Raw genomic sequence first — 15,485 nt, forward strand, 5'->3', positions numbered from 1 at the left:
TTCCATGCTACCTAAAATCTCCACTTCTCTTTTTACCTGATAACTCTTCCTATATAGGGATAAATTGATCACTCTGTTTCTGGCCCATGTCAGTTTCACATGGGTTCAGCCATAAGTCCACCCCACTCCAACAGGAGTGAGCCAGATGAGTCTGAAAAGCCCAGAAACAGGACATGAAGACATAAGAATATAAGAGGAGCCACGCTGGATCAGAACAAGGGTCCATCTGGTTCAGCATCCTGTTCACACAATGGCCAACCAGCTCTTGACCAGGAACTCACAAGCAGGACTTGAGTGCAACAGCACCCTCCCACCCATGTTCTCCAGCAACTGGTGTACCTAGGCTTACTGCCTCTGCTACTGGAGGTAGCACGTAGCTATCCGGACTAATATAGCATATTGTTTGCTACCACAGAAACTGGTATTCAGAGGCATTGTGCCTCTGGACATGAATGGACCAGGCTACTAGCCATCCACACACCCATGTGCCAGGAATCCTACCCCAGGATACGGCCATCTGCCCAACTCTTCCCTTGCTGCTTGGCAGACTGTCATTTCCATCTAACTCGAAGCAAACCTATGTGTGCCAGGCAGCCTGCATTGCTCCTAGCACCCCCACCCCCAAGCAGCTCTCTCTCGCTCTCTCCCTCTCCCTCGCTCTCATGCTGCCTCCTAGATAGTGTTGCTAACATCCCTTCTCACTGTGCCAGTTAGTCAAGAAGCAGCAATCCAGGAAAGGGGCAGAAAGGAGAACCAGAAGGAGATGTGTGGATCTCATTTTTAATCTGTGGATCTGCTCATTTATTTATTTGGGTGGCAGCGGGGGACGCTCCTCCTCTCCATCCCATTGTTGTAGAGACAGAGACCTTCTCCAAAACAAGTGGAAGAGCGAGAGAGTGCAAACGTCGGGGAGGGAGTGCATAGCAACGCGACTCCACCATGAAGAAGGGCCAGGAACGCCGTGCACAGAAGGTAAGAGGCAGTTTGATCGATCGGTACCAGAGGCACATCCTGAGAAGAGGAGAGGGAGAGATGGAGCAGGTGGTGCCTTTGTCATGTAAAACTGGAAAAGCTGGCGAAGGCTGGGAGACTGAAGCACAGCCCGAGGGGGCAGGATTTGCCTCCCCTTCTGGGACCACAGACTTGGGAACGGTTTGTCTGTTGCCACTGGGAAGAGCAATGGGTTCCGCTCCCGGAAGCAGGTGAGGCAGGTGGGTGGCCGGGTGGGAGGCTGTCATTTCCTAATGAGCTCTTCTTCTCACTCCCTTTATAGTTAGCAAGTTTGCTAAACGCGGACGCTGTGCAGATAATTGAAGGCACCCGCTCTAGCCAGCTGGCCTCGGAAGGACGATGCTTTTCCTAGTCGGCAGCAGGTGCTTCTGCCAGGATGATTCACATTGTGGCTGGTGGCGGGAGGGGGGATGCTCAGTGGCAAGGCTCTAGTCCCTGTCATGTTTGCCTCCCATTACCCTCCTCATCCTCCCACTGCATCCAAAGTGTAGCAGATGCTGGGGGGCATCATGGTGGGATGGACGAAGGGAGAGGTTGTGGGGAATGCTGAAAGACAGCACTGTCTTTCAGCTTCAGCATCTGAGCTTCAGGAGGGCAGGTTCACTGCTCTTCATTGGGAATTGCTGGAATAAGAAACTGGGCCAGGTCTATGGAGTTTCTCTGTGCTTCTTTGCATAGTCACTTCCTCCAGGCTGGCCTCATCTTGGCTGGCTCAGCCCTGGCAATCCATGTAGTGGTGATTTTCCTTTCACCTTCCAGCCTTACAGTTACACCTCTACCTTCTTTTCTCCCTCTTTATATCTCTCCAACTTATGACTCCACCCAGGGCCAGCCCAGGGCATTGTATTGCCAGAGGCAGAGCAGCAAATCAGGATGTATATATGGTGGAGGAAGGGCTGAACTTAGGGACTGAAGTCCTGGCCCCACAGCTCAAGGGACCCCACAATATCACCCACTGGGGTGACCATATGGAAAGGAAGACATATTTTTAGCAGTTGTATAGAAAAGGGAATTTCAGCTGGTGTCATTTGTATGGTGAAATTCCCTCTTCAGCTATATTAGAGTGACCAGTTACAACAGAGGGCAGGGCTCCTGCAGCTTTAACTGTTGTAATGAAGAGGGAATTTCACCAGGTGCTGCATGCACTCAAATGGCACCTGCTGAAATTCCCTTTTTTATGCAACTGTTAAAGATACAGAAGCCCTGTCCTCTTTTTCATATGGTCACCCTAACACCTACAGAGGCGCAGATGATGAGGGTAGTGGCAGACAGAGATGTTTCTTTTACTATTTTTACTTTGAAAAATCTATTATCCCCTTCTACAAAATTGTGCTTAGTAGACCCAAAGAATATTTGTAGGCTCTTTCTGCACCTGTCAGTGTGCCAGGAAGGAGGGTGGAGACTCTCGTGATATCCTGATCGTGACAGCCTCTTCCAGCATGCACACATGGTGGTGACATCCTGGGAGGAAGGAGGGATGTCATGAGTGCTGGTTCCCCCTCCCCTGAGTGGGGCTAGTCATGTAAGAGCGAGGCCCCACTCCAACAAAACTGTGACTTTATAAAGAATCCCCCCTGAAATCAGCCCCAACCCCCTCCCTGCTATCCCAGGAGTGGCGAAATTGCTGGCACCCCTCCCTGATGGGCACAGAGTCACACCATACAGTTCCATGCCCATTTCCAGAGCCGTGCTTACTCACGAGTAAACATGACACCAGGCGGGACAGGTGGCCACACCTCCTGCGGTCTTGGGATAACCCCGAGACCACAGGAAGAACTGGGTTTTCCCAGGGTTTCTTTCCTTTGCCCATCCCCCCTGACCCCAGGAGTCCTCAAGGATGTCCGTCATTAAGACCAGGGTCTAAAATTATCTAGTTGCACCACTGGGCACATAGTCTACAGGGCTGGTCAAGTTATTTGGGCAACTGGTAGAAAATCCCACAAGCACCTTCACCTCTTCCTGGCAGTACAAATAGAATAAACATATGTAAATAACAAACAATTTTCTGCCCTTTGATGACACCCCAAGCCAGCTGCACAGGCAGGTGCCTCATTCTGCCTACCGCGCCTGTCCTGTGCTCCTTCATCAGGGCCTCTCTCCCATCTCCTATCCTTCTTGGCTCCTTGGTGGACCTCTGATAGCTTAGATCATTTCCAAAGATACTCTGAAAGCTCTTCATTCAAGAGGTGACAGTGGTATAAGGTTGTGGCAATGAGGGAGGTCTTTCTTTTAGTGAAGGAGGCTCCAGGGCTCTCCAACATAGGAATGGGATCATAGGAAGCTGCCCTATACAGAGTCTGGTCATTGGTCCATCTAGTTCAGTATTGTCGATGCTGGCTGTTGGCAATGGCTCCCCAAGGTTTCAGGCTGGAGTTTTTCCAGCCCTGCCTGGAGATGCCATGGATCAAACCTGGGGTCTTCTGCATGCAAAGCAGGTGCTCTACCTCTTCCCCATACTGTCCCTGTCAAGCGTTCTTTCAGTGATAGGGCAACAGTGTACATAAGTAAAGGAAGCTATATTTGGGGCAATGGATCAGATGCCATCAATGTTTTCTTGTCCTGAGCAATGCATTTCAAATATGAGGGTTTATTATAGGAGGTGCCCTATATGGGGCAGAGCAGGAAGAGGAGAAAGAGGCTGAAGCAATAGCCAACCCATGCCATTGCACGGTTTTATCTAGTCTGGTCTTAGTTGAGTCAGTCTCTCTCTCACACTCACTCACTCTCTTTCTCTCTCTCTCTCTCTCCCCCTTCCCCCTCTCTCTAATGCATACACATGCACGCACGCACACGTGACAGGGTATGCTGCAAGGAAACTGAAATAACTTCAAATGATCTCTAGTGTGTTTCGAGTAAGTCGATAGTTTGCTCAATCTTTGAAATGTCCAGCCAGGCACTTCCCTATCCTGTGGGCTTCAGAACAGAACCGAAAGCCAAAAGAGGCATATGGGCCAGGAGCTCAAAATGCCTGTGTGCACAGACCTGCACACATTGCATCAGTGTGGCGACACATACGCACATGCTTATTCACCCTAATGAGCACATTGTGTACTACCATTTGGGTCTTGTTTGAATCACCTCGACATTTTTGTTTCCCCTTGGCTTTCTATAACGATTCCCCCTCCTTCTGCAGATGCCTACCAACCATTCAGAAAGCTCTAGCTATAAATGTTTGTGAGATCAGCAGGTGGTCTCCTATAAGAACAGCCATCCTGCTCCTGGTTGGTGCTTGTCTTCGGACAGAGAGCATGAGAACAAAAAGGCTCCCTCTCCTGCGGCTGGTAGTAGGAAAAGCAAAAGAAAGCTTTGAGAAAGCAATGAGTCTTGTTTTGCTTTGGAGTGATGTTCAAGATGGCTTCATGTCATCTCTAGTGGTTTCTGGGGCAAACTGATATGAGGATGAAGTGCACCATGGTCATTTCCACCAAAGAATGGTACTTCACTACCACAGCGCTGTGGGGAGGTCTGTGGAGCTTCAGCGGCAAGACTTGGTAGCTCAGCTGGACTGAAACCATCCATTTCCTAGGACACTCACTGACATCAGCTTTCTTTACTTTTGCGGGTGATCAACACAATGATATGCCAGAGACAGGCATTAGTAGGATGGCCACTTGCACATCACCAAACACACACACAGAGAAAATGTGTCATCAAAAAAGAGCATCAAAGAGGGTTCATAAAATGGACACGTGCTAATTTGTATGTATAGACCAGCTTTCCCCAATCTGGTACCCTCCAGATAGGTTGGATCACAATTCTGGATCAGCATGCTAGTTGGGGATGATGGGAGCTGTAGTCCAGGTTAGGGAAGGTTGGAATATATGCAAATTTAGGCCTGCAATATATCACATCATCATGGGCCTGTTCAGAAGACACGTTGAACCCTGCTGGCTTTTGGTTAAAGCCTTAACCAGAATTTTAAATTTTGTGTTTTAGAGTTTTAAATTTTGCATACTCGTTTTAATCTTATTTTTGGAATTTCTGTAAACCACCCAGAGAGCCCTGGCTATTGGAGTGGTATATAAGTGCAATAAATAAATAAATAAATAAATATTAAGCAGCAGGATTTAAGGTATCTTGTGCGATGCATTTTGCTAAACCCTGCTCACTCACTAACCACAGTCAGATCAGTTCCTGCAGTTTTTACTGTTGGGATGAAGAGGGAATTTCACCAGGTGCCCTATGCAAAACAATGACACCTGCTGAAATTCCATTTTTAATACAACTGTTAAAGATACAGAAGCCCTGCCCTCCTTTTCATATGGTCACCCTAGATTATCTGCAGCAGGGTTAGTGGCTCTAACCCTGGCTTAGAGTGTTGTGTGCGACAGCATGGTTTGTGGTTAGTGCTAACCCCAGAGAACCACAGTTTTGCTAACCACAGAGCCTGAAGCGTTGTCTGAACAGGCCCATTGTCTGCTTTGCTCAGTCTTCTGCTCAGGTGCTGTTGCTGGGCAGCTTCAATGCCCAGCTCTTTCTTCTGATGGTTCTTTATTTGTATACCAGTCTTGGACTGGACAGCCCTTCAAATAGAGTATACTTTCAAACAGAGGACTTTCCCCTCAACAGAACTTCAAATAAAACACTGCCCTCTGAAAAGTCAGACAAATGGCCACCCTGGGATCCAATAATCTCTATGCTGATTGATGCTATTCTGAGAATACCATCAATTCTCAGTTTTATGAGAATACAGTTTTATACTGTTGTTTTATACTTTGAATGTTTTTAATTTTTGTGAAGTGCCCAGAGAGCTCCGGCTATTGGGCGGTATAGAAATGTAATAAATAAATAAATAAAATAAATAAAGATCACCATTGAAAGGGGAGCAGCCATAGTGTTAAGCCAGTAGATGGTAGCTCAAAACTCCTTGTAATAACAGGAAGCTCTTCTGTGAAGCACTTCCTGTTTTGTTTCATGGTTTGTGGCTACCATTCCAGGGTAAATTGACATTTAGAAGTACATAGGCCAGATGTTTAGTTGAGGAAAAGAATGGCATATCATGCACTCCTCCCAGCAGCTAATAATGTAGAGTGCAGACAGGCTACTTATATTGGAAGTGTGGGTGCAACTCAGCTAGTTTCAAAGAGAAAAGAGAAAGGCTGATGTGTCTGTATGGAAAGGGAATAGATAAAGAGAGGACCGCCAAGCTTCCTACACTGTCCTCTGATCCTTGCTGGCCTTCCTTCCCATGGTAGACTGATAATCTTAGGATTGCTGACTTCACTTCCTTCTTCCTCTTTAATCCATGTACTCCTCTAGAGAGGAGACATCTGTTTGGGTCTCCCTCCATCTTGAATTGGAAACCCTCCTATACGACATGTATTTCCTACAATAAAATGCAAACTTTTGTGTCATCACACAGGGGTTGGGGTTGGGAATTGTATTTGCTTACTGTCGCTTCTCTGCCTGCACGTTTGTCCCTCATTACTTCTTTTGAAAGAGGAAGTAAACAATGTGCACGTGGCCCGTTCAGTGGGCTGTTTTGATTATGCTGCTTCTGCATACAGCAGGAGATACTGGCAACTTCCTTCATTAAAAATGTCAGACTTACTGGGGTGGTTTTTGTCGCACAAAAAGGGCTAGAAGGGGCGGGAGGCATGCAGGACGCAGACAACATTGTGAGAGTGATCTGTGAAAATCCGTGAGTGCCCAGCAATGTGCATGCAATAAAATGCTCGTCTAGTGGTGCAAAGCATCCTTTGACCCAGTGTCTCTGGTGTGATTTGTCCAGGGTAAAGTGTGCTCCTTCATCTAGGACTCCACACACCTCAGCCCTTGTCAGGTTCATGCTATTCTGCTAACAAGTTATATATGATAGAGAGTTGTATGGACAGCAACTCTGTGATTACCAACATGTTTAATTCTGGTTGGATGTCTAGTCAAGGTATGGGGATGCTTCCATGGCAAAATACTGGGGAGGGGTGAGGGAGGGAATATTCATTTGATGTGGGCGGGGATCTGTTGTTTTCTCAAGCTGCCAGCTTGTGACTCAGTGATAACACAGATGCATTTCTTAAAGTGTGGACTATTTTCTCCAATAACTCAGTGTTCTGACTCTGGTACAGAGCTAATAATCATCATTAGCAAAAGAAAGGCTTTGATAATGTTTTTACACATACTATAACTCTTCTCCTTATCCAAAAGACAGTTTATCACATTTATCTGATACTTATTAGAATAATATATTTTCTAGGCTTGACACAATGAGCTCCTTCACACCAGCGATTTATCACACACTCATCATGCCTGCTATGCGGTTTTGCAGCCCAGTACTCACATGATGTCGTCCCTGTCCTGCATTCATTTCGCCTCTTCCTCTCCATTTTTCATTCCTTTTTGGAGCAGGGAAAGTCTGGATTATTTTCCCCAAGCGACTTTAATGCACCCTTCAGCCCCTGTGTAGTGCCGTTGTCTCACTGTTTCCTTTTTTGGGGCCATGTGCTTTGAATGGAGCCTTGCTGATGAAAAGGGAGGGTGGGGCAGTTCTCCTCCTCCAGCACTCTGTGTGGAATGTGTGGACTTTTTTACTGCTCCAACCCCACTCTCCATGCCCACAGCTACCTCATTTTTAAAGTTAAAGAGATGAAACTTGTGACCTTGAGAGCTCTTAAGTAGGGCTTTCAGCTTGCCAAGTTTGATTCAGATCTGTTCATCCCTTGATTTTTTAGGATTTTTTTAAAAAAAATTCCCCTTAAACAAATAAAAAATATAAAAAGGCTGTGTGGGTTGAAAATTTGTCACCACAAGAATCAACCCTGAGATAAATGACCACCTGGAAGCATGCTTAGAGTTCTCTTATGCAGAGCATTTTCGTGGTTGACGGGTTGAACTGAAAATAAGGAGAACAATCCAAGCAGAATGTGTGAGCATGGAGATAGTAAAGGATCAGAGGTAAGTAGTTTGGGACCATCATACAAGTTGTAAATGGGATTTAAGAGCAATTGCTAGTATTCCTTTTCCAATGATTACTAGTCAACATTGATTTAGTGCCAGGCATGTGCTAGATAAGAAACCAAGCCAAACGTTGATTTCCTAGGAGGGGAGGAGGGGAGGGATAATATGATGTATGTATTTTTATTTCTATTTCTGTTTATTATTTCTGTATGTTATAAAAAATAAATTAAAAATGTATTAAAAAATCTTTTCATTTATGCAGGGAACTTGTTTCCTAAACCAAAGGAACCTTTTAAAAACCCACACAAAACCCCCACTTTGTGTTGGATTCAGACCAAGGCCTTTGCTAGACCTACCTCTTAATCCATGCAGCAGGAGAGGTGAGCCTGTGGTGCAGCTACCGTGAGCTGTCACTCTAATCTAGATGTCAGACACGACGGGCTGTCATGCCCATCATTTTTCGGGGGGGGGGGTGTATTTAAAGGGCCGGATGCGCATGAATGCACATGCACTTAGGCAAGTATTTGTTTTTTTAAAAAATGTTCTCCCCGCTCCCCCTGCCCCCAATCTCCCCCCTGGCTCCTATCTCTCCCCCTGCCCCTGGCCCTGATCCCTTCCCTTGCCCCCTCCCCCTTCCCTGATGGGCACAGAGCTCCTGTGGCGCGCTGTGCCCCGTGTGCGGCTTCTTCCGGCTACGTGCGAGTAAGCAGCGTAGCCAGGAACAGCCGCAGAATGGGCTAGACCTTCCGCGGTCCCGGGCTCAGCCCGGGACTATGGAAATACCGGGCCAAAAGTGGTGCCCGTTACCCTGGGACCAGGCAGGATTGACCCCTGCCTGAGCCTGGAATCCCCTGTGCGTCATCTGGATGCACAGGGGCAAGCCCGGACTAAACCCTGGTCTAGCAAAAGTCCAAGTCATACTTAGAGTTGACCCATTGAAATGAATGGGATTTAAGTTAGACATGTCTGGCTTGAGTCCTATTGATTTCCCTGGATGTATTCTAAATATGACCAAATTTAGATCAGTCTGCTTATTCTTTCACCGAAATGTTCTGTGAAGTATAAACTTTTCTTTTTACCGGTTTTTTTTAATTCAGAGAACACTCTCAATATAGTCCATGTTTATAAGTACTCTTTTCATGTGTATGTGCGTGTGTGCTTACACATAGTTTGTTTATTTTAAAAACTGTTTATCTTTGGGGTCTATTTTAAAGGTGTTTCTCCGCCTCATGGTGCAAAACACAGGATATATTTTGCATCCAGTAGTATCTAGGATAAGGACCCCACCCCTAACTTCCTTCCTTCCTTCCTTTTTTCAGGGAGCGACTGTTGTGGCTCTTCAGAATTTATTGATTAAAAACTTTGAAATGCCAGTCCAGGAGACAATCTACACTTGTCTAGATGAAACGTAACAAGTTGGCAGAGATGACGTCAGCAGTCACATGATGCTGTTGTTGTTACGTTTCTTCTGACTTTTAAAACCGTTCCACTTTCCATTAAAATCGTTTTAATACTAACAATGTGCCCCAACCTTTTGTTGTTTTCAAAGCCGTGTTTCAAAGCCATGTCTCGTGACCATGGTCTTTGCTTCCTGTGAACAGCAATTTTGGCTGAAGTGGGAGTGTTGTGTGTTGGGGAGGCTTTAATCTTGCTCCCCCAGCGATCCCAAGCAGTCTGGGAACAGTGATTTGGGCTGTGTTGAGATCACTGGAGTGGGGAGGTTAAAGCCTCTCCCCAGTGATCCTGTGTGTGTGTGTGAGAGAGAGAGAGGGGGGGGGAATATGTGTGAATGGCTATGCAAACGGCCAAAGGCAGAGGCGCACAAGTGAGGGCTTTGCTAGATGAGGGGAGGGAGAGCTGGCACAACGCGACGAGGGGGAGGGGGAGGGAGGGCGGTGAAAGAGGGGACAGAGGCTTAATTTTTTTAAAAAACGCTTATCTTTCGGGGCGCACGTGGCCCCTTTAAAACGCTGCAGGGCTTCCCTCGTCCCTACGCGTCGCCCCGCCTCCCTGCCATCCCGGCAGGTCTAGCAAAGCTCAGAGTCACAGGAAGAAGGAGGTTTACTTCAGAGACGGCATAATGAGCATAATGAAGAACGTTCTAAAGAAGAGTGTGCCGGGGTAAAACGTTAGAAGAAAAGGTATTTAGGTTGACTGGGCTCAAGTTGCATTTCCTAACGTAGCAAGGAAGGACGCAACAATGCACTTAAACAACGGTGTAAAGATTAGTGTAGATGACACCCAGGTGAAGGGTGTGTGTACATGCTGCTGCCTTGGAAGGGCATCAGCTCAGATGCCCGTAGAGTTGCTCCTGCACGGCTAAACCGATAAAGGGGGTAGTGCAGGCAATCGCAGGTCACCATCCCACAGGTGCTGCTCGTCCACGTCTCCGCTGCGACTCCGGAGCGAGGCTGAGGGGTTGTCCTGATGCTGTCTTGTGCGTCCTTGCCTCGCTCTGGAGAAAAAAGTTGGGATAACTTATTTTTCTCTGCAGCTTTGGCGGAAAGCCCCAGGGTGGTGCACAATTGCAGCAGCGTCGTATAATCGATGCCGCACGCAGTGCCAGTGCCAGACTATTTTGAGCCCTAGGCAAGGCGAGCTACTTACAAACACCCCCCCCCCCCGCAAATTGCCAACTTCGATTCAGCTGTTCAAGAAGGGTTTCTGAACTATTGTATTTTCCTTTTATTTTTTTTCTTAAAACAGCAAATTTGTATAAAATTGTGACCCCTGAAGAGCAGTACTGCGCCCCTCTGAGGTCTGCATCCCAGGCGGCTGCCTAGTTGGCCTAATGGTAGCGCCAGCCCTGGCCGCACCACCACACACTCAACTCAGGTCTTTCCGAGTGTTTAGCCAGCCCCTCCCCCTTGTTAATTCTTCTAGATCTCTCAGCAGCTTTCAATTCCACCTTCTAGATCCCTTCGTGGGGATGGGTGGAGGACATCCTACTTTGGTGGGTAACCTTTAAAGCCGTCAATGATCTGGGTCCAGGATAACTCAAGGACTGCCTTGTTCCTGATGAGCCTGCCCAGGAGCTCCATTCAACAAGTGAGGTTCTGTTGTTGATGGTCCCCCTGCTGTCTGAAATTTGGCAGGTGGAGGCACAAAGTGGCTTTTTCTATTGCTGTGGCACAGCCCATATGGCTACCTCACTGCTCGCTTTTCTAGCAAGCGGCTAAAATGTGGCTTTTAAAGAAAACTTTTGGCCTAAATTAATTTGATCTTGTGGCTGCTGTAGTATTGTTGAAACCACATTGACAGCCTCTGACAGAAAGGTAGGATGTGAATGGGTTCATAAACAGAATGAATAAATAAAATGTTGTGATGATCCCCACTGGGAAATACAGAAGCATTAACAGCGTGTTCCCAGTAACCTTGCCCAGGATGGTTTCATTGATAAAGCTGTCGGCACTGGCCTATTTTCTGCTTCTGTGTAATAGGGGTGCATTACTATCGTGTGTGTGTTTGCACTTGTCTGCACGTGTAACAGTTTTTAGATGGCATGTCTTGCACATGTAATGCCTCTGGTTTCTATAATTAGCATGGCCAGGTAAGGTAGGCATGGTTGGGCACCTGGTGAGGGCCCACACGGCAGCAGGGGCCCACTGACAAAGACGCCCCTGGAGTTGCTCCTCCTCTTCACCCTTGCCACTTGCTTCTTCACCTGCCTCTCGCTCTGGCCCAGACCATGGTGATGGTGAGAAGGAGGAGACTTAGAGGCCCATGCCTGCATGCTCAGTGGCTCTTTGCCTGTCAAGCAAGTGGTAGCAATGAGGAGCAAGAGGATGAGGAGCAAGTGCAGCTGGTGGGAAGGTAGACTGCGGGAGAGGGCCCATGAAGGGCTCCTTGCCCAAGGGCCCTCCAAAACCTCGGCCCGGCACTGATAATTAGGATGAGAAGGGGCAGATTGCAATCACTCCAGAGACAAACAACAGTGCTTATGAAACTTAAAGATTGTTTTAGTAAATTACAATATTAACACAATAAGGAATAGAGCTATAAACCAAATATGAACAACACTAATTTTAAACCACAATTCACTACAAAGCCCAGGCCAACAATGGTTGCTTGTCCCAGTTCCTTCAGTCTTTTGTTGCCTGTTTCTAATGGTGGAGGTCCATGGCTGAAGGCTGCTTTATCGGCCTCTTCCTCTTCTTCATCATACTGCTAGGTTCCTCAAGTTTCCTCTCCCCCCTCCCTCTGCTGCTGCCGCCTCCTCTTCTTCTTGTTCAGCACCACCAGTTCTTTTTTTATTTTTAAACTCCTGTGCCACACTCTCTCCCCTCCATTTTTCATGAACCTCACCTTGTACACATCCCACAGGCATTATATACATGTAGGGAGTACGACAATGTCTAGATATAGAACATATTGCATTTCTTTGCATCCATACACATCTTTGGCTTCTATGGTTATATACAGACGTTTAGCTGGACCTCGTGGCCATACATGCACATGTAGATATAATTGGATCTATGCGGCGCAGATGCATATAGGTACAGCCACCTGCTTATTGTGTACTTGTGTTCATGCATATCTAGCTCTGTGTACCTGTATGATTTCATATTGACCATGTACAGGCATGTTTGGGTGTCTGGTCCTGTGCACAGGCATGTGTTTATGTAAGTGTAACAGCAGGTAGACATATGGGAGGCAAATCTGTGCTTTACCATTAGGCCCATTTCATCACTTACACTTTCTCCACTTGTCTCCATGGAAACTGAACAAGAGGAGGGAGCATTGCGGCTATAACTGTAGTCCGCTGTGGTAGATGAAAGGGCAGCTATTGGTGAAAAAGGACCAGCGCTTAATATGTGCCAGAACTCACCAGAGCTCAGCCTGTTTGCTGTTTGCTAGGAATATATGAATTAATCTTAAAGATTAAAGTACTCCTAAGCTTTTGGGAGTGGGCCTGTGACTCATCACTGAGTAGCCAGAGGCTCTCACCTCATGTCTAGGGTTTTAAAGAATAGTTCACAAGTCAGTGAATGTGGTTTCCAGATAGGCTTGAACACACACAGAGAGACTCACACATCTGCTTAGCACTTCTCCTTTTAATTAATTAAGCACCAAGAAGCAGACAGCTCAGTTTATTGGGAAGATATATATGTCTGAAGGCTAGGTCAAGTGAAACATTGTTAGGGTTGACTTTTTCAGTCTGTGGCCTTTCTAACAGAGCAATTCTTACATGGGGCAATAGAAGCTGGTAAAGTTTCTTTGGCCCTGCCTTGACGGTGCCAGGTTGCCACCACATTTAAGGAAACCCCGCACTTTCTCTGCTGTAGTTAATCCCAATTCAGAGGGAGGCTTTCTGGGGGCTGCCCCCTGTCTAGGTGGATGGCAAACAATCAGGAGTTGCCATCTGTCCAGGAACGTCTCTGCTGCGATACTGCAGCAAGCTTAAATGGCGGAAGCACCAGACTTGCCTCACTCCAGCAAAAAAGTTGGGTAAGTCCCCAACTTTTTTAATTCACAGCTTCACAGGAAAGCCCCGCAATGGTTGTGAGGTGGCTGCTGCGTTGTATAACCGATGCAGCGCCACCACGCAGTCACCCCTGGGCTTTCGAAGCATATCAACAGCCCCGTCTTGTTTTGTTTTTAAGCTGGAGAACACAAGGGGCTTATTGGTCTATAGGTGTGATTCTCATTTTGGATGCAAGAGGGCCTGGGTTTGTGTCCCTAACAAGCCCCATACAAATGGGGACAGCAGGGCTGTACATGGGGAAGGGTAGAACATATTTTTTGCACACTCAGTGATAGAGCACTTGCATTGCATGCAGAACATCCCAGGTTTAATCCTGGCATCTCAGGTATGGCTAAAAAAGAGCCTTCCACAACACAGCACTCTTTAGAAGTTTTGTACTACATTTGCTAGCATTCCTGACTATTAACCATGCTGACAGGGGCTGGTGGAAGTTGAAGTCCCAAAAACAAAAGGTGAGCATCCAAACATGTCAGAAAAAAGAGAAATGAGTTCTCAGGATGCAAAATATTTATTTTCATGAAGCCTGACGCGTTTCAGCCTGTACTTTATTCAAAGGCCTTCCTCGGAGGGTTGTTAGAAGGTAGCGTTTGCTGAATTTCCTCTAGCAAAATAATTGTCTCCTGCTGTAATCTATGGCAACTGGGGGTGGGGGGGAAACCAACTGAATGCTTAAGCGTAAAGGTACACATTGGGGGGATTTGTGCATTTGGGTGGGGGGGATTTGTGCATTTGCGCAAGTGCGAATTTGCACAAATTTGGAACATTAAAAAAATCCGATTCTGTCAATGAGTGAATAATGGAACAAAAATTGCCTGACAATCTGTGAAATGTGGATGGAATGGATTTTACACAATCTGTACATCCCTAGTCCCAGCAGAGGCCCCCTGACAAGAGACCTCTGACTTGCTCCTTCTCTTCTCCCCTGAAACCTGTTGTTTACTTGCCCCTTGCTGTGGCCCAAACAAGAGCAATAGCACCTGGCCACTCCCTAAGGGAAGGGTCCATGGAGGGTGTCCTGCCCAAGGCCCCTCAGGACCATCTGAAGGTCATTGCACAGAGGCTGCTGGCTGTGTGAACCTCATCCTCCAGGACATCGGTGAAATATGTCAATGGATACCATCACGTGGAGGGGGGAACCATCGGGATGATACAAACATTCTGTTTGAGATGTTTGAGATGTGTTGGCTGATTCAGTTGCCAGCCGATGCTACATCAATTTAACGTACATGTGTAAACGAGCCTGAAGGCTAATTGTGATTGCGATCCAATGTGTTACGTAAGTGCTGATCTTGATTTATACATTGTAGTCTGTCTTTTCTTCACCCTTTTGTTTACCATTCTTCCTTGCTTTCTGAAGTGCGCTTCTCTTTCCCTTATCCCTCCTCCTTCTTTCATACTTGTCTTTAATGTCCTCCTGAATTCTTTTCTTTTTTTTCTCATCAGCCAGTAATGCCGGACTTGTTAATGACTCCAAGCGATCAAGGAGATGGTGACCTAGAGATTGAGTATCCTGAAGACAGAGGGAACTGGACAGGCAAGCTGGACTTCCTCCTGTCCTGTATCGGCTACTGTGTTGGCTTGGGGAACGTCTGGAGGTTTCCATACAGGGCTTACACGAATGGGGGAGGTAAGGACTGGACTACATTTTCTTTGATCCTTGACCTTTGGTGGATGCTGCCATTTCCTTGCAGGAGCATCTTGAACATAGCAGGACACAGGATGAAAGGCCCCAGAAAAGAGGAATGGTGTGACATGGAAGGACGCCAGGGCAACAGTCTTTTCTTTTGTCTGCAGCTACTACCAGCATCCTCAAACCCACCCAGCTGCCCTCTGATTTCCTGCCTCAACTTCAGCTTGCAGACACAAATGACTGTGCAGATCCCTTGGGGTGAATGTGCATTTGCTCAATGTACAAGTACTGAGGGGCAGTGTGCCAAGTTAGTCTCTCTGGACATTGCGTAGAAGTCATTGATCAGGGAGTGGTAGCATACACTTCCCCCCTCCCCAAATTTCATGCGCAAATCATCTTTGAAATGGTCGGATGAAGAGAGGAGTTTGGAAAGGACCCATCAGGGATGCCAGTGATATCGAGGCA

General features: G+C 46.9%; 1 protein-coding gene across 1 annotated transcript in view; it reads left to right on the forward strand.

Moving 5' to 3' along the window:
- Window positions 1-675: 675 nt before the first annotated feature.
- Window positions 676-15,485, forward strand: part of SLC6A7 (solute carrier family 6 member 7) — a 39,088-nt gene continuing 24,278 nt past the window's right edge. Inside the window, exons 1-2 of the mRNA XM_063120857.1 lie at window positions 676-972; window positions 14,834-15,017. Of these exons, the coding sequence (XP_062976927.1) occupies window positions 940-972; window positions 14,834-15,017 (217 nt within the window). The 5' untranslated portion in view covers window positions 676-939. The remainder of the gene's footprint in view (window positions 973-14,833; window positions 15,018-15,485) is intronic.

The sequence above is a fragment of the Elgaria multicarinata genome, chromosome 3, assembly GCF_023053635.1.
Source record: "Elgaria multicarinata webbii isolate HBS135686 ecotype San Diego chromosome 3, rElgMul1.1.pri, whole genome shotgun sequence".
Taxonomy (NCBI): Eukaryota; Metazoa; Chordata; class Lepidosauria; order Squamata; family Anguidae; genus Elgaria; species Elgaria multicarinata.